General features: G+C 38.0%; 2 protein-coding genes across 2 annotated transcripts in view; both read left to right on the top strand.

Moving 5' to 3' along the window:
* The window catches only part of LOC109849606 (ubiquitin carboxyl-terminal hydrolase 3-like), a 22,523-nt gene extending 9,087 nt beyond the window's left edge, over positions 1 to 13,436 (top strand). The window contains exons 7-9 of the mRNA XM_020419462.1: positions 4,290 to 4,338; positions 4,509 to 4,585; positions 13,138 to 13,436. Coding sequence (XP_020275051.1) covers positions 4,290 to 4,338; positions 4,509 to 4,585; positions 13,138 to 13,227 — 216 coding nt within the window. The 3' untranslated portion in view covers positions 13,228 to 13,436. The remainder of the gene's footprint in view (positions 1 to 4,289; positions 4,339 to 4,508; positions 4,586 to 13,137) is intronic.
* Positions 14,606 to 20,484, top strand: part of LOC109848545 — a 15,398-nt gene continuing 9,519 nt past the window's right edge. Inside the window, exon 1 of the mRNA XM_020418101.1 lies at positions 14,606 to 14,813. Within this exon, the coding sequence (XP_020273690.1) occupies positions 14,807 to 14,813 (7 nt within the window). The 5' untranslated portion in view covers positions 14,606 to 14,806. The remainder of the gene's footprint in view (positions 14,814 to 20,484) is intronic.

Genomic DNA, 20,484 nt, shown 5'->3' with positions numbered 1-20,484 from the left:
AAAAAAAACTAGTTTAAGGCCAAAATTTGACCTAGCAAAGCTAGTTTAAGTCTTGGCCCAAAATTTGCCTAACTAGGACTAGGAGTTTGGACCTATGTTGTCTCCACTTGGCCTTGTTTAATGAGTTCGCAAAATAAACTAGTTTAAGGCCAAAATTTGACCTAGCAAAGCTAGTTTAAGTCTTGGCCCAAAATTTGCCTAACTAGGACTAGGAGTTTGGACCTATGTTGTCTCCACTTGGCCTTGTTTAATGAGTTCGCTAAACACTGACATACTTTCTACAGAAGTTAAGGTAAAATAAACTAGTTTAAGGCCAAAATTTGACCTAGCAAAGCTAGTTTAAGTCTTGGCCCAAAATTTGCCTAACTAGGACTAGGAGTTTGGACCTATGTTGTCTCCACTTGGCCTTGTTTAATGAGTTCGCTAAACACTGACATACTTTCTACAGAAGTTAAGGTTCTAATAAGGTATTAAGCAGGTAAAATTCGGATTGGGTTTAATGAGTTTGGTTTTTGGCTGATTTTTTGACTTTTTCAATAAATATAGATATGGAAAAAGTAAATTTGGATTTGTCTCGAATAGTGAACATAATTGAATTATGAGACAAGCAAATTCTTGCGTTTATTAGGTCATGAAAGTTCTATAAAAAATAGGTTCTGAGTACTGCTTTCGGTTCTACTAATGTATAAATACTCATGCATAGTATCTGTATTAAAATACATACTAATATACCATATTCAGGACAGATGCTTCACAACCTTATTGCAGTATCACCTGGTATATGTTCTTGTGAATTTTATGTGTTGCATCTCCGTCAGAATAATTAGTGTTGGACAATTTGCTCTCATGGTGACCTTCAATCAACGTACGGTAGGCGCTATTTTGTCATATCAACCCATGAATCGTTCTTCACTTCTTCTAGTGCACAATAATGCTTCCTCTGTTAGTAGTCGGCACGGGTGGGCATCACTATAAATCTTCTGTAGTTGACTTTGGGAATCTTCCTCCTTTCCCCACAATTGATGGCTATGTGAAACTTGAACTTCAAACCAGCTGAACACCATTAAACTTGACCCGATCTTGACCCATAACTCAAGGCAGTAAGTTGAATTTTTTGTATGCTTTTCTCATTATAGAGGTTTACTTAAATTATTTGGTTATTTCTCAAATTAAATAAGAATTGGTCTTTAGTCTTCACATCCCTCATTATAGAGGTTTACTTAAATTATTTGGTTATTTCTCAAATTAAATAAGAATTGGTCTTTAGTCTTCACATCCGAGTATCTTAGTTTTATAGATATTATTTATTGCTTTATTTCAACGGCGAATTTATTGAATCTTTTAAGTTCGTACTTAATGCTATCGACATTCTGAAACCAAAGTTAATTCCTCAAATATTGTATAGAATGCGTATTCTTGACTGCTGCTTTTTTAGCAACTAAAACAGAATTCTGTGAGGTTTTCATTTATAATCTCCTTTAAGCAATATAATGGCTGAAAACTTCGATCTGAAGTTGATCATCAAAAACTTCATGAACAGAACCAAGTTCTTAGTCCTTGCTTACACTGAGAAGACAGTTGGTCAGATCAGGTAAAAGATACAGGACAGGTTCATATCTTCATACCATGAACAATGGTGTTGAAATGACCAGAAATGAAGCAGTCTTTTGGGGGAGTGTGATGCTGTGAATCCCTGGCCACTAGTAAGCAATCATCAAGAAAAGGAAATTAGTTCACCGGCAACACTTGGTTACCCTCCAAATTACAATGCTTGATTTCCATGACCAACGTCTTCATCATTGCTTGAATAGAGAATGTAACATGTGAAGCATGGGATCTCCTTGCTCGATTCCCTTACCTGACATAAATAGTCCAATGCCCCCATAGTCAAACGAGAGAAATAGTATCGGCTCCAATCCCTCATGCTTCAACCCACTTAACTTCATTCATTTAGGACTGGTTGAAAGAGAACTTTCACAAAACAAAAGCTGGGTAATCTCATTTGATCATATCTTGAGCTTGCTGCTTATCCAATTTAATCTTTTGATGTTAGTGTCCGTGATATAGGTGGATAACTTATGTTATATATTGATGATGATGGTGGCTGTGAGAGTGAATTACTGATGAAGGAACCAGTTTGACTGGAAGATAAATGACAAAAATCAGAGACCATAATGATGTAATGAGAGTTAGATGCATGGTGGTATGCGGTGCCAAATTGTAAGTAATAAAATCATAAGTGGGTTTTCAGTGCTGGTGTTGTGAGTGGTGGAGTCATGGTTTGTAGTAGAATCTTGATTGCATAATTTGGGAATTTCCAAGTTCTATCATCCAGCATGCATTGTGTAGTGAACAAAACAAGTTCAAGTGTCTTCAAGTGTTTATGGATTTCTGAACTTAAGTACGCAAACATGATGAAACTGCAAGGGGTGACCAAGGTTTTAAATGTTGGGCGGCATGTCGGACATGTGAGCCAACTTCGTTTGAAGGGATATCCGCTGGGAAATATGAATTTGTAAGGTGTATGGCATTTTGGGTAGATATCAATGCCACATCGGGATTTACCAGACATATTGGTCGAAAAATCGAAGTCAACATATTGGCTGATATTGGAGAAAAAGTTTTGAATTAAATTTTGCGTTTGGTTTTAGGACCTGAACCTGAACCCAAACTGATTAAGTAAACCCAGACCAGATGTATTAAAAAACATCCCTATTGTTTAGTAGGGAAAACTTATTACCCATATTGGCGCTTCGCGTTTCTCCCTCTTCTCTATCGATGGAATTTCGAGACAGACATTTGACGACGGCAATGTTTCGCAAGGGAGCCTTTGAAGATGCTTCTCGACGTACATTCGATGGCAAGTTTGAGGACTTCGGCGGATTTGGACTGTTTTTAATGGCAAGTAAGGACTTTGAAGGATTTCTCATCTTCTTTCAAAGAAAGGCTGAAGGAGTGCAAAATGGTAATAACCTTGCCCCTTTCTCGATCGGCGTGAACTCTGAAGGAGCTTCAACAGTGACTTCAGCGTGTGCAAATAAGGCAGTGTGTTCATCTCTTACAGTTCAGTAATAATTATTCCTCTAAATCTAGGGTTTCCGCTGGCTATCTTTCAATTATTTGATATGTGTTACTGTCCTCAATGGTAACAGCCATCAATCATTAGTTTTGGGTAAATTATTGATCTCACACGTTCACGCTCTTGTTTTTTCAATTATTTTGATTATTGTTATCTATGAAATCTGTATTAAGAGGTTAGCCATCAATCATTAGTTTTGGGTAAATTATTGATCCGCCTAGTCCGCTTAGGCGTACGCCTAGGCCTAGGCGGTACCTAGACCGCCTAACTAGCGCCTAGCGCCTAGGCGATATTTAGGATGCCCACCTAGATTTTACGAGCGTTTAGGGGAGCATTGTCTGCTTACGTGGATTGCACCTGTAGGCCTTGATTGTGATTTTATGTGTCGTAGTCTACACGTCCTCCAAACTTCATTAACCTCCAAATATGAACACCTCCACTACCTCCTCCGACCTTCAGCAAAACCTCATCGACCACTACTTAAATGAAGAAAGAAAAAAAACATCCAGAAACCGCTTAAGCGCCCGCCTAGGCGACTAAACGCTGGGCGCCAAGTCCGACGCCTAGAAGCGCTCAGCGTTTAATGTAACATTGTTGATCTCACACGTTCACGCTCTTCTTTTTTCAATTATTTTGATTACTGTTATCTTTGAAATCTGTATTAAGTGGTTATTTAAATCGTTGCTTTTAATTAGTGTTTTTTATTGTTGTTATTTGTTGATTCAAAGAGGTTAAAATAAGTTGTTTAATCATGCAAGTTCTATGTCTAGGTTACATTCTATGACTTGTATTATGCATGCACACCATCAGTTATGGCACTCCGATATTTGCTACATATCCCAATCTTTTCCCGATTTTCGCAATTTGATATTAATTTCGGCTGTTTGACATGTCCCTGACTTCCGATATTTAACACCTTGGAGGTAACTCATTGCGCCACGGTTAGAGAAACAAAGATTGAATGTTAGTCTTCTGGTATTTTATATAGATAGATTAATGCTTTTTGTTCTTTCCTGTATCTTTGTCCATATTTTCCCTTTTGGATTCAATCATGCTTTATTTTTTTGTTCATATAATTCTCCCTTTATTTGTATTCCAGTGATGTTGCTCTATGCTGTCACTTATTGTGTGCAAATACCTTGTCGATTTCTTCAGTCTTTATATTTAACTCTTGTCTTGTTTCTTGAGTTGTTGGCTTTTTCCTTGACAGGCTTCTCCGGATGTGAATGAACATTATATTTGCTTCACCTGTGTTGATGGTATGTAATTCATGATAACTGATAGTTATGTTAGTTGTTGAATTTTCAAAATAATGTAAGGTTCTCGTAATATTATAGACTATGAATTTTCAAAATAATGTAAGGTTCTCGTAATATTATAGACTAGTATCTTTTATCGTTGTACAATAGTATGATATCTAGCATTGCAGGAGAACTTTATCAGCTTGATGGGAGAAAATCTCAACCGATATCCCATGGTCCATCATCACCTGATAGCTTGTTGCAGGTAATCTTCTTTCACTTTATATATTCCTTTTGTTCCACCATTTAAAGGCTTAGCACATTGACAACTTAGAACGCAAATTACCTAGCTAGTTTTTTAGCCTAGATAAATAGATAATTTATTTCGATCATATTACTTCTCTTAATTTTTTTTCCTTTGTTTTAATAGAAAATGGATAATTCAATGTAGAATGGTGTTCTTTTCAACAGATGCATCATTTATTTTTGAAATCTGAAGCCAAACTGCATCAGTTAACTGTATTTAGTTAATTTGACTGAGTTTTTAAACTACCAACCAAGGGGCTCTGCTTGTCTTATTACTGAAAACAACTCGTTCAAACATTTGATTCGTTAGTAAGAGCCACCCAATATGCCCTATATCGACGATCATGTAAGAGTGTGGAGTTTGCGATAAATTGTGCACATCATCTGATAACCCACCATGTGATATTTGGATGATTCCTTCCGTAAGCTACGCATTCTCCCTCCTTCCTTCACCTGCCTGCCCACCCACTCATCCCTCCACCAACCAAGCCACGCACCCACTCAAGTGGTACTATTAGTATTGAACTAAGGTATCAAATCTTACCATAAACTAGTCATGACACTTGTATCTAAGTCACTCTTATCAGAAGCCTAATATTAAATGTCTCCTGAAGGTAAATGACCTCAAGTTTTACTCATACATCAACATGAAATGTGAAGAGTACTGTTTCGGCAGCATTTGGTCCATGTGTCTGTTGCACACTGATTCGAGTAAATGTTAACATCAAACCAGAATGATTTTCCATCAGTCTGTTGGCCTCTGGCTGTGAATGTTATTGCTTCCAGTGTTTGGTGTGCAATTTGATTTTCTTGGTTCTCTGTACTTCTAATTAACCTGATACAATTAAAAATGAGTCAAGTGCTCCTGCTTCAGATTGTTGTCTGCGAATACTTTAGCAGTGACCTGTTGTATGTATGAAGAGTCGATGTAAGAGCTTTTAACCAAAGGTCTTAGGTTTTATTTCCCTTGAATGTCACCATGGACTGAGTCCATTCCAATTTTCATTGTATGCTGACCTATGTTACCTGTGTACTACTATCTGTAACTGAAACTTCCTGGGACACTTCTTGAATATGTGAATACATCTATTTGGGTGTATACTCATTTATATAATACGCTATCATCACTGCACACGCAAATGCATGTGCAATGTTATACATGAAAACTTCTTTATTTAGAGTTTTAATATCCTAGCCATTATAATGATTTAGAGGGGTAAAGTTGAAAATACTATAATTTGATGGGTATATATGAAAAAGCCTTTTTTATTTGAGAGAGAGAGAAGGTTCATTTAAAGTTGGAGGGACAAAATGTCAACTCTTTCATATTTTTCATAGTCCCCATTTTACCTCTGCAAAAACAAAAATATTCCCAAAAAATAAAGCTAAGAAAAGAAGAATGTTTCATGAGTCATTCAAATGTATATCCTTACAAAGCTTTTTATAAAGTACTATAAAAGGTTTAATTTAAAATATTCGTCATACACTTCTTAGACATATATTTTGTACCATCCTGACCCAAATATCATCAGTATATTCTAGAAAATTCTGACATGATCCAGCCATATGATCTATGATTAACCTGTACAATTAATCTATAACTAACGGTGGTGACTAGGCTGGATTGGTCCACAACCCACATGAACCAGCTTGTATTTGGTTGGGTTTGATTCCACCCCCATTAGCATCTGGGTTGGGTTTGGCCTGGTTTGATCCCAATGTGAGCTGGATATGAGTCTGTTCAAGTCTGTTTCTGAAACCTAGGCAATCCCGGTTCGCAAACCCAGCGTAGGTCAGATCAGACCCGGGCCTGAAACCTGACCCACACGCAACCCCCCACATTAACATTAGTTATTAGTAACTAAATTAGTGATTAGTAGCTAGATGACTATTACTAACTATTTAGTAATCTAAAAAATTAATAGCATAGTTAAAGGTGCATGCTTTTCAAGTAAAAAATTGGTAGGTTGGATCCAAAATATTCCTCAAGCAGCAACAAAATCCCAACCAGTAGGTCAAAATTCATCTAATTGAGGAAAAAAGAGTCAAAAGAATAGAAAGAAAAAAAAAAGAACAAGAAAATAGTGGACTGTGTTGACCAACTTGGCGACTCGATGTGCCGGGTTGGTTTGTGCTCCCAACCCATATGCCTGGGCTTTAGCCGGACCCAGCCTCGAGGTTGGTCCGGATCGACCTAACCTGAATTAGCCTAGAACCGACAGTCCCGGGCCAGGGTTGGCCTAGACCAACCCAGGCGCTAGACTTATCTGTAACTTCAAATAACCATATCATACACATTAATTCCAAGGAACTTAGTAAGTTGACAACAGGGTTTATGCATAATACTTTCATAGCTCAAAGCTGCTATAGGAACACTCAGCTACTACATAGACATAAGGTCTTAATTCTATTATTCTCATGGCTTAACTACTATGGTCTTGATTCTATTATTCACAAAACGCTATGGCAAATCATTCGAGCGTGTCCTATCTAGTGATCACATGGTTCAATGGTTTCCTTACTTTTGCTTTGGTTGCTCCCTGAGAACAAATGCTACCACATAAATAGGTGGTGAATGGAAGGCTCAGTAAGTAACTAAAAGAAAGTTATGAACTCAACAACTAAGTGATCAAATTTAAAGGAATACTAAAATATTCGAATATATATTCAAATATGAGAACTGAAATCTAAAAAATACACGCAGGACAGGGAATCCACCGAAATAGAGCATGAAAGAAAAATACACTGAAAACAATTACACAAGCATCGATTTCATTGTGAGATCTCATCAAATGATGCTGAAAAAATATTAATCATCGTTAGAAAGAGAAGTGTCCAAATGACACCAATCGACATGCATAGAGTATCAGTTGATAGTACCTGACGTGGACATTTATATGGACATACTTAAAGCACAAGGTTGCATATGAGAGAATCCAACAGAATAATAGGAAACAAGGAAGTTGTTACGTATCGGTACCGGAATTGAATTCTCAACTTCAACATCCAAGTTCAATATTCAGAACCTACATGTTTACATCATGTAACTACATTAGGTCATCGCATACGATTGTAAATGGTTATCTAGTTCATGCAAATGGGTTATTTTTGACTCTCTAGTTAGACAACTATGAGGTCTAGTCGGTATCTTATCGAATGATTTGTTTCCAATATTCCAGCATGAATTTTCCCTTTTCTATTGTATTCTGACAAGTTCATATATCTACTTATGAATTAGAATCATCTAAGATTCTGTCTTAAATTTCTAAGGAAACCGTGATTGTTTGTTTCTACCAAAACAAAACAGGGTTTAGCATAAACCTCAGTTTGTATAGCCATTATGGGAGCCTATACAAAATCATGTGGTTACAAATTGTATATCAATGGATAGGTAATTCTGTTGTCTTTCTAAGGCACGAGCCGACTCAGTACGAGTTATTATACAACAAGAGTTATGCTCGTTGTACTACAACAATGTTTAGTACAAAAAACGATGCTGGAATTACCTATTCAATCACTTTGGATGACTATTATGGGCTAATAATCATTGTAAAATCCTTGAAATTACATATTGGTGTGTAGGTCTATCAGTTAACTTGCTGATGTCCAAAATGGAACATTGATTGGATCTGTATTTTGTAAGTTATGGCTGTTTTACTACAGATGCGCAGAAATTGAACTGGCAGCTAATTTGCAGTCATTGTATTAGACTGATTTGGGTATATACTGTTAGGTGTCATCAGGAGTGTTGGTGAATGTCTCTTCTCTCTTAAGCATGTGTGTCTAAGAAAGGCTTAACAAGAGACACATCACAAGGGTATGTGTCCTAATTAGCTTATTAGTTAAATATATCATTAGTCTTGATTAATGAATAATTACAACAAATAGGCAAAATTAGTCGTACCAAACTACCAATTACAAAATATTTCTTCTATAACGATTACTAATCCCTCAACTAATCCCTTTTTATCCGGTATGGATTTTTGGCTTTGTACCTGAGTTTTGTACTGGTTTACTTTGTAACATCGCAATAGTCAGTCATCTTATAACACAACATTGATTTCTATATGATTCTTGTCAATAATGTGAACTACAAATATTTCATTCAACGTGTCACAATTAAACTGTATCACTACATCATACTATATCTCAATTTTCAACTTATAATGAAATTTTATAAATAAATAAGCTACTGTAAATTTTGGGGATATTACATATCCTACATATTCACTTCCTCAAACTCATTGGGCATCATGGGTGATAGGCTAGGTTCGTTTTAGCCCAGACTTCAAACCTATGATTTGAAGGATCCTTTGGATATCTAGTTAAAATGCGAGTAGGTTTCCAATTCATTATGTGCATAATAAAAGAGACATAACAATGTTATGGGGATTTTAATTCTCATAACATGTGAATGGAAAAACAATATTTTTTTCATATAAATTATTAATCTCAATACACATACACTTATGTTACCTAGGTACTTCTATTTGAAGTTGTGCTCGACATGGACCTAGCACGTACCTGTACTTGCACCCAAACTCCTTGGACAATATATGCATACATTTACTCGGGCATGTAGTCAATTAAATAATAGATGTTTTAATTTAGAGCACTTATTTTACATATTTTGAACGCACATCCTACACTTCAAATCCACTCATTGAAACTTGTTGGGTGGTCCTAATTGTTAAGTGATCCTAAACCATGAGTTGTTTGGCTGTCCATGCCCTCTTAAAACCTGTTGGATTCTGAACTAGGATGTTAATGGATCGTTTAGGTGTCTAGTAAAAAATAAGCAGTTTTACAATTTATAAGCCACATGATAAAAGAAACGTAAAAATTTCATATGAATTTTATTTCTCATAGCACGTGAATAAAAAATATTAATCTCATATAAATTATTAATTTTAATATATAATATATATGTGTATATAAATGTTCATATAGTTGTGTCCTCGTACCCTACTTTTTACAAATTGTTGCGTCATGTACTGGTATCGACATATGCTCAGTCGTGTTCGGTAACCATACTAATACTCGTACTGTTTCCATGCAACATAGATGTTCACAGTTTGGACTTATTTGTTGCTCCGATTTATATATTAATTCCCATTTTCACAAGGGAATGTTTAGTCTCCTTGATATAGTTTGAACTTTGAAGCTTGTGTAAGAAGCATGGTTAAATGATTTCACTTTTGATCCTAATGTCGCGTGATTTCCGTAGGTTCTTAACTCAATTGAGTGGAATGTTGCACTTTGGTGTTTTATTTGAGAATATGATGTAGAATAAACATAAGTGATAAGAATTAAAAATATATAATAAATAACAAAAAAAGTAAACCTCGGTCTGAAAGAATGTAAGATGTATAGATGTACCATGAGAAGAAATGAGGAAAAATATTGTCCACGACTCCACGTTAATGTCCAAGAGGTACCTCGGAGTAATAAATTTTGCTTTTGCGTTCATCGTGATGCTGATATTAGGAAGATCTTGTGTTTGGAACCAAAGGATTGTCAAAATTAGGACTTGGATTCTTATGTCAGCATAGAATAGTCACAAAGTTGAGAGAGATCTTTAGAAGATATCTGTATAGTTGGTCAAAATTTTGGGCAACAAATAGATTAAAAAAAGAAGTACAACAGAAATGATACTTCTGAATTGATGAGTGACGATACCCGAGGAATATGATAAGAAATGACTGCATCAAGCCAAAGATTTTTTGAAAGGAGGATAAAATGATGCAATGACGGAGTTAGGAATTTTATATGGGGGACCAGGAACCCAAGATATATAAGTGCCCTCTTATTTATTTTATCAGAAAAGGAAAAAAAATTACACTAATTTCAAACTAAATTTGTTATGTTTTCCAAGCCAAGTAATGAGGGTTACATGAAAGATTCACAAAAATTTCGTTTATGTCATGTGAGCAAAAGTATGTTAAGAGGAAGACTTTCTTCCGAATAAAAAATAAATCTAAATAAAATTAGTAGAGGAGTGCTTACCTTGTTTGATCAGTTTTGATTAAGGTATGACTTAAACAAGGGTGTGATTGTGGATCTAGATGTTGGCAATAAGAAATATGCTCAAAGGATTAGGAGGATCAAAAGTAGATTAGGTGAGAGATTTTATTTTTGATAGAAATTAGAGAAAATTTATGGAGGAAATTTTTTAAATTTTGCATCCTTGAAAATAGTGCATATTGGCAATAATTAGTTAGCTAAAATATTTTTGGAGGATTTTTCAGACGGCCAACAATTACTATATATATATATATATATATATATATATATATATATACACATATATATATATACACGCGCGCGCGCACACACAATTGCCAAAAGTTCGAGGTGAGTAGTGTGTGTAAAGAAAGGCTTTTGTAAACTTAAGTGGATAGAAGCTTGTTATCCACCACCTTGGATCAATGCACACATCCTGGTGGGTTAAGAGTTTTTATCCACCTAAGTTAATTCTAGCTTTCTATCCACTTATGTGCGTATGCTCCAAAAGTTCGAGGGGCCAAGGATCCCATCAAACTTGTACCTACCTCCGCCTCTGGGTGCAACATTGTTTGGTATAATGGCCCCTCCAAACATGTACCTATCTTTGTCTCTAGATGCAATATTGTTTGATGCATGTAGAATGAGTGCCAAGACTTGGTTAAGAGGAGATACAAGATTATACTTGTTGGGATAGAATGATTGGGTGTGAACCTCTAGAGAGCAAGCGCCCCACCAAACTTGTACTTACCTCCTCCTTCGGATGCAATATTGTTTGAGATGATACAGCGCGTAAAAAAGAGTGCTGAGACCCGGTTAAAAGGAGATATATGATTACTTGTTGGGACCCGGTTAAAAGGAGATGTGTGATTACTTGTTGGGACAGAACGGCTAGGTGTGAACCTAAGTAAAGATGGATTGAAGCAGTAGAGAAAGGATGTTGTAGTTCATTTATCATGAGATTCAGTCCTAACAGAGATGCACACGCACAGAAGGCTACCTTTTTTTTTTGTTGTATAACTGGTCGTAAATTTTGAAAGACGTTGTGAGGGAAGGAATCATGTTGCTTATTACTAAATTGTCTTAAGAGTTACCTACATTTGTTAGACTACTAAACTTTCCTACCTTTTGTTTGACATGAGTCCTCTTTCGTGCTAGCACAATTTCAACTATAGCTTCATCTAGTGTACTTATATTACTTGAGCAGTCTTCAAGGTTCAGGAGATCCGTGGCAGGATGCTAGCATATGACTTGTTACAATATGATGCCATGTTGGTAACACGGGGAATAAGAACCATCAGATGCCATAATCTCATTTTATCTTCTAAGAAGAAATTATTGTCTTTGCAAGTTGGCTCGTTCCTTCTGTTGTGCACAACTGCACATAGATCATGACTACACTTCTTGAATTGCCCGTGCCTCTTTAAGCTGTGAATTCTAGCCCTTGCATATAGGCCTACTTTTATGTGCCTCCGTATATCAATTTGAAAATACTCTCGGCCATTGCAAATGGGAAGATTCGAACCTACAACCTTCCACTAGGGAAGCAGTAAGTTCATTTCTGGGTTAAATTCCCTTTTTATAAAGAATGGGCAATGACATATTATTGTACTTCAAATATAACCAAATTATCAGGGATATGTGATGAAATATATAACTCCCATCGCTCCTAGGATAGAAAATATGTATTGGACCGCAGTAGTGGATAGGTTAGCCTACAACTGATATCTAGTTATTTATTTAGCAAGATGCTAAAAACAATGGCAACATTGAGGTGAGATGAGGTCAGCATACTGTAGGAGGTCTGCCCTCTAGTAATATATTTGGTAAAATGTAGCTATAGCAAATGGGCATCATGTTCTCTGAAGTTCTTGAGAAGTGTTGCGAAGATCTTTAGAAGATTTGCGACATACATGTACAAATGTCAGTGCGTAGTTGATGTATGTGTACTCAACAAGATAATAGCCACCACAAGCACTTGCTTCTGTGTGCACGCCGGATGCAGTGATACCACCTACTTAAAAACTTCTCGCTATTAATCTGCTTCTTATGTGGACAGTTTGGCTTGCCATATAATATCTCCAAGGCCTCCTGAATTTGAAGAAAAAGAAAGATTAGTACACCTGAAACTATTGAAGCATTCATCACTTTTGGTAGTTTTAGATCTCTGTTCAACTGAGATATGTAGGCTACAGGAAATATAGACCTCTGTGTATTAATTTTCTTTCTTTCTTTCTTTCTTTTTTTGCAACTCATCCAGTGCTTCACCCAGTTTTCAGTTCCATGACAATTTTTTTTCTGGTAGTCATACGTTCGAGCTGTACAAGGTTGGTGCAATTTAAACCTATGATAAGACCAAGGGGCGATACAGTTTTTATTGAATTGTCAGATAAATGGCTTCTCTGCAATGAATAAAAATATACAGATGTACTGTTTTCCTTTTTCCCGGCTTGCTGCACCTAGTTATTTGTTTTTCTGATGATTGTTATGTTTTTTTTTTTTTGGCAGGATGGCGCAGATGTCATCAAAGGCATCATCCAGAAAAACCCTAATTCACTTAACTTCAATGTCATGGCACTCTCAAAGAAAGTTAAGTAAGGGGATATAACTGAAATAATTCATACGCCATCAAGAGCAGAAAGTATTTTCTTCGAGAGTGTGATGGCTTGGAATGTTTAATGTTATTTTCCAAGGGCGCAATGTAAATCTTTGACGACCTTCGCCCATGTATAGAACCAGAGTTCTTACCGTATTTATGTTGTACAATCTTCAGTTTATCTTCTTCAAATTTCCTCTTGTTTTGCTTTTTCTACCTTCTTTAGCATCTATGATTGTGTTAGCATAAAGAGAATTTTATTATCTTACCGCACCTCTACAAGGACCCCGGCGGGGTCGAACGCCGCATTCAGCAGCGTTTTGAGGAGAAGGAAGGGCTCCATTAGTGAGAGAGGGTGAAAGAGGATTTTTTTTATTAAAAGGGATAGAAAAAATTTGGGCTCGGAGAGTTTAAAGAGAAGAATAATGTAAAGTGCAATAATAGATTAGTAGAAAACTTTCCAACAGTTCTCGCCGAAAAAAATAAATGCCGGAGAGTTTTTATACCTAACTGCCGCTCATACACAATTTAAATACAAAAAAAAAAAAAATTGTCTGAGCCTTTTTAACTATCAAAGTGATAAAATAAAGTCTAATTTAAATATCAATCTGATAATTTATCCCTTTTAAAAATTTACAGCAAGCAAATAAATAAATTGCAAATTTTGTATTCACATATTATGTCTTTGGTGCAAAATAGAGCGATTAATATATCAATCTTATCTTATATCTGATGCATATTCGTCCTCCAAGTATCCGACTCATATCTCTAGTCGTATCATATCCGGCTCTCTAATTTTTGAACTGTGTCAATTTCCATTTTTTTTTTTTTTTTTTTGCAAGCATAGTTTATGGTGAGGATTGTTTGGTTGCTAAAATATTAAATTAAAGAAAACTGTTATTTATAAGAAACCTATTTTCTATCACTTTTTTCCCTTGTTTGGTTCGACGCTCGGAACTATCTTGAAATCAGGAGGGTGATATGACATCTTCTAATGGTTGATGTAATCTATAAGAGCTTTGCTACAAGGACCCAAAATATGAGACCAATATGGGGGACAAGTGAGGTGTCCCCCTCCTATTGGATAATAAGTTGGCCATCATTAATGATGGTCAACTCATTATTCAATAGGAGGGGGACACCTCACTTGTCCCCCCTATTGATCCCATATTTTGGGTCCTTGAGGAATTTTTCAATCTATAATTAAGAAAACTCATTTCATAAATTTTTGTCCAGAAATCCTTCTTGCGCCGACTTCTTTAACAGCACAAGAGTCAAAGAGACCCAAATTGACTCGCGGGTGTAAAAGAGGGTGCAGATTAGAAGGATACATGTGCAAAATTGCGAGGAGGTGGGATCCCCATTTCCCAATTAACAAAGCGCCATAAACTAAGGGGGGCGAAAAAAGAAAAAAAAAAAAAAAACCCCAAAGCCAGCACATAAAATAATTACAATCTCGCCTCTTCCCGTTCTAAAATTCTTCAATCGAATGTTGGGGTCTTCTCAAAGGGGAAGAAATTCCCCTTGCCAGAGAAGAGCAGGAAAATTTTAATTACAGGATCTTAGATTTCTGTGGATACAATGGAAGGTACGGAATCCCTCAATGCTCTGTGCCCATGTCGTTTACTTGAAGATTTTTCTTAGGTTTTCTTTAATGAAATATGCGGTATTACTCTTCATCTGGTTCGTGCTTTTGTTTTTTTTATGGATTGGGTCTTGGTTGAAATGTGAATTTAGATCTGAATGCTTCATGGGTTTTGTTGTATTTAGCTTAATTTTTGGTGGGTATGATCTTCTTGATGAGGGTAAGGTTGTGATTTATTTTAATGAGATTTTTTTGTGATTTTTCGGTAATTTTTTATGGGTTCAGAAGTTTATGACGGACCTTAGTTTTTTTATTGTGAATGTTTAGTTGTTATGCTATAGTGGGCTGTTTACTGAACTCTTGAAATAGCTGAAACCTAGATAGCATTTACTACTGTAAGGTGAAGATAAAAGGATCCATAACAGAGGAAGGAGCTTAAAATTGAGTTAGTTTCATAAGTTGGCTAATGAGAATTGCGTTACCATTGTCAACTTAGGAAAGAGTAACTTATGGTCCTTAGGAAGATTGTGTGTTAGAAGTTGTAGGAAAAAGGAGGATCTAGTAGTTGTTAAATCAATGTGACTATGGCTAGTGACACATATATGATGGAGTTAGTCAATAGTGCAAATGATGCGAAACAATGTGATGCAGGTATGAAGATTAATGACAACAATGCTTCGCCAAATCAGCGATCGATCTAGGCAGGAAGCTCAGGAATAAAATGTAGCCTTCGATGGATTTTAAGCAAAAGTTGTAATGTACTAAGTTCAAATCTTTGTAAATGATCCAGAAAATAAATGTAATGATTCGTTCTCTCAATACAGTTCAATTTGTAATATTTAGATAAGCAGACATACTTGGCAACAGATTCGCTCGCTCACTTAATCAAGTTGAATACAGCACAAATACGCTTGATAATAATATTGATAGCAACATGCAAGCAATAGCAGTTCCGTAAATAATTGGGCGAAAGAAAGTTGAACCTTCGTCGGGTTGAACTGGTTCGACGGGAGGATCCTCTGGAGGTTGTTCAACAACGCCAAATATGAGGGGTGGAAGCTCTCCACCGAGGGCGGCGTAGTTAGGATGGAGCGGTGTATCTGGATGGAAACGCCGATGCCACGAGCTGATTCCCAAACTACTCTCTACACTGTCAGCGATATAAGGAGTCACACGCCTAACATACTCGGGCACGCTCTCGAATGACTGATAATCGAACCACGGGGAAAGTTGTAAATCTACGATGCCGGTCTCTGGATCTAGCACGATTCCATCATCAGCATCAGGATCAGCCATACACCGACAAAGCTCATAAACCGGATCTAACCTCAATAACAATAAGGAGAGGGGAAAGATTTGTCTCTTGTGGGAGTACTGTTCACAGAATATAATAATAGACGCAAGGGGGTTTTCTGGAATTATTCACGGAACAAAAAAAATGAGAGGGGAACGGATCTGTGGGGAGAAAAAAAAAGGGGAGCCGGTGGTGGGGGTTGTTGACGAGGAGATCGGAGCGGCCAGGACAGGGGGTTGGCGTCGGAAGGGGACTGGGCGCTTGGAGGTGGGGTGCGACTGGGGGATTTGAAGAGGAGGCGGGTCGGGGAGGTGGAGGCGGACGAAGCCGGGGCGCTGCCGGCGTTGCTGGAGGTGGCCGGAGGTGGGGGATCCGGAGCGATGAAGAAAGGATCTGGAGTTGATGATGGAGCGGCTGCTGGTGGGGGAAGAGAGGAATGGTTGTTTGACTGTGATTGTTTGAGGAGGAAGACGATGAACAGTAACCAATTTTTTTGAATTTTCTTTTGAATGGCTGCTGTAGAAGAGAACGAATTTACTGCTAGGGTTTCACACCAAATCAAGCAAGGTAAATTTCATTTCTTATTCTTCAATGATTTCAATCCGATTACAAGAGAGCTTAAATAAAGAAAACTTACAGATTTGGAAAATCCTCTAAATCCCTCAAATCTCTCTCATGACCAAAATACAACCACTTAACTAATTAGCTGCCAACTGAAATTTGAAATTCGAAAATTTGAAATTCAAGAAAAATTTCCAGACTTCAAACTCATTTATTACAATTAAAATTAAAACCATAGTGCTGCAACCTGGCGTCTCCTTCGCTGATAAACTCGGCGAAAATCTCGAACCTGTGTGCGGATGTCCCCATCATTCTCCCCGGGTGGGAGAGAACTCGACCCTGTCGAGTGTAAATCAGAGCGGCTGTCATACTGCTCAAGAAGATCTGGATCCAACTCGACCCTGTCGAGTGTAAATCAGAGCGGCTGTCATACTGCTCAAGAAGATCTGGATCCAGCCTCTGTAAGTAATCCCTATCGAGCCAAGTGTCATCTGACTCAGGTCGTCCTTTCCAACGTACCAAATACCTGCGGATACCACCATTGCTAGTAGAAACAATGTTATCATCAATAATAGTATCAATGTCATGTGCTGTATATGTGGGTGATATCTGAGGAAGTGGAGGTAAAGGGGAGCTCTCAGAAATAGGCTCAGGGGTAGGCTCATCAACCAGTGGGTTGTCAGGGTTAAAATGTGGGCCTTTGTACTCTACTAAATCCTCAATATTAAAAGTCGAACCAATATTAAAACCTTCGGGAAGGTCGAGAACATAAGCATTATCATTAATTTTCTTGAGAATTTTAAAAGGTCCTGCACTTCGCGCATGCAACTTTTTAACAGTTCCCGGAGGAAACCGTTCCGGACGTATCCGAACCATCACGTAATCACCAACATTAAATTCTTTAAACTTTCTTCTTAGATCTGCTCGCATTTTATAGTTAGCATTGCTGTCATTGATCTTCTTACTGATGTCTTTATGCAAGTCATGAATGCGAGATGCAAATGCAGATGCTGACTCAGATACTCTATGATGTGCAGACACGGGGACAAGATCTATAGGCTGTCTAGGTTTGTAACCATACACGACTTCAGCTGGACTGACACCTGTAGACCTATTAACAGAGTTATTATAAGCAAATTCAGCAGTAGGCAAATGTTGATCCCAACTCCTAAGATTTTCGCCAACTAACGATCTTAATAGGTTACCTAAGCTCCGATTGACTACCTCAGTTTGACCGTCAGTCTGGGGATGAAAGGCCGTAGAGAATTGAAGTTTAGTTCCCATTTTGTGCCAAAGGGTTTTCCAGAAATAACTTGTAAATTTAACATCCCTATCTGACACGATTGTTTTCGGAAGCCCGTGCAGTTTAACAACTTCGTTGAAGTATAGCTTGGCCACATGAGAAGCGTCGGAAGTTTTGAAACATGGTATGAAGTGGGCCATTTTGGAGAAGCGGTCCACAACAACAAAGATAGAATCGTGTTTTCTAATCGTTTTCGGGAGTCCTAACACGAAATCCATACTAACATCCTGCCATGGACAACTTGGCACAGGGAGAGGAGTGTATAAGCCAGTGTTCTGTTTACGTTGTTTCGCCAGCTGGCAGATGTGACATCGACCCACTAGTCTAACAACGTCGCGTTTAATGCTTGGCCAATAGAAGCGGCTTTCAACTGCCTCGATAGTCTTGTTATTCCCAAAATATCCTGCAAGGCCTCCAGCGTGTAATTCCCAAATTAAGAATTCTCTCAGGGAGGTGTCAGGAATACACAACTTGCGAAAATGAAAAAGATATCCATCCTTCAGGAGAAAGCCATCAATCTCACGGGTCACTCCATCATTCAGCAAAGTATAAACTTCGCTAAAGTCAGGGCACGATTCATATTGGTCTTTGACTTTCTCAAAACCGATAACTTCCGCACTCAAAGTGGAGAGGAGGTGCATGCGACGACTGAGTGCGTCGGCGGCTTTATTTTCTACTCCCGCTTTATGTTTGATCGTGTAGGTATAATCCTGGAGGAACTCAACCCAACGACCATGTCTAGCGTTCAATTTCTTTTGGGAGTGAATATATCGAAGAGCTTCGTGGTCAGAATATATGACGAATTCTTGTGGGAGCAGATAGTGACGCCAGTGTCGAAGAGATTGTATCACCGCATAGAACTCTTTATCATAGGTGGAATAACGTTGCCTAGTATCATTCAGCTTCTCACTAAAGTAAGCAACGGGATGTCCTTCTTGAGATAGGACTCCACCTATTCCAATACCAGAGGCATCACACGCAATTTCGAAGACTTTAGAAAAATCGGGCAGGCGCATAACAGGAGCCTGCAACATCCTTTGCTTGATCTCTTCAAATGCCTTGGTAGCAGCTTTTGACCACTCGAACTCACCTTTCTTCAAGCAATCGGTAATAGGGGCCATGATGGTACTGAAGCCCTTGATAAACCGACGATAAAAAATAGCGAGTCCGTGAAAACTCCGAACGTCTCTAATGTTCTTGGGTTCGGGCCATTCTTCAATAGCTCTGACTTTTTCAGGGTCAGCGGATACTCCTTCAGACGAGACCACGAATCCTAGAAAAATGACTTGCTGTGTAAGAAAAGTACATTTCTTAGGATTAGCATAAAGTTGCTCTTTTCTCAACACGGCACAGACTTGACGCAGATGGTCCACGTGCTGCTCACGAGAGTTACTGTAAATAAGGATATCGTCGAAGTACACAACCAAAAATTTTCCCGTGAAGGGGCGAAGTACTTGAGTCATCACTCTCATAAAAGTGCTCGGAGCATTAGTCAAACCAAAGGGCATGACCATCCATTCGTACAATCCATCTTTTGTCTTAAAAGCGGTCTTCCATTCATCACCGGGACGGATGCGAATCTGATGGTAACCACTCTTTAGATCAATCTTAGAAAAGATAGTGGCTCCAGACATAAGGTCAAGCATATCATCCAACCGTGGAATGGGGAAACGGTATTTCACCGTGATCTTGTTAATCGCACGGCTATCCACACACATACGCCATGTACCATCTTTCTTGGGCGTCAGTAATGCGGGAACCGCACAAGGGCTCATGCTTTCTTTCACAAAGCCCTTCTTCAACAATTCATCAACTTGCCTTTTCAACTCTGTATGTTCATTGGGGTTCATCCGATAGTGAGGCAAATTGGGAAGGGATGCTCCCGGGACTAAATCAATTGCGTGTTGGATATCACGCATCGGGGGTAATTGGTCCGGGAGGTCTTCAGGGAAGATGTCAGAAAATTCTTCCAACACAGTAGCGACTTCTGGGGGAACCACGTTAGAAATATCCTTCGGAGCTTCTCTAGCAGCGAGGGCAAAAATAGGAGTTCCGTTGGCCAGTTCGCGATCAATCTCTTTAGCTCCAATCAGGTTAACGCCTTGGGAAGACTTGTTTGGATCGGGCTTCTTGTCACTTCCTTTCGGCTGAACGGGAAGGATCTTGACCTTTTTTCCGTCATGCTCAAACAATAGCATGTTGGATCGCCCGAAAATATGCACATCATTATCGAATAACCATGGCCTTCCAAGAATAACCTGACCCACATCCATTTTCAGAACATCGCACCAAACTTTGTCCTTATAAATGGCAAATTGAAGAGGGACAAACTTTGTCCTTATAAATGGCAAATTGAAGAGGGACAAACTTTGTCCTTATAAATGGCAAATTGAAGAGGGACAAACTTTGTCCTTATAAATGGCAAATTGAAGAGGGACAAACTTTGTCCTTATAAATGGCAAATTGAAGAGGGACAAACTTTGTCCTTATAAATGGCAAATTGAAGAGGGACTAGG

Source organism: Asparagus officinalis, chromosome 7 (assembly GCF_001876935.1).
Source record: "Asparagus officinalis chromosome 7, Aspof.V1, whole genome shotgun sequence".
Lineage (NCBI taxonomy): Eukaryota > Viridiplantae > Streptophyta > Magnoliopsida > Asparagales > Asparagaceae > Asparagus > Asparagus officinalis.
This window is presented reverse-complemented; position numbering and strand designations above follow the sequence as displayed.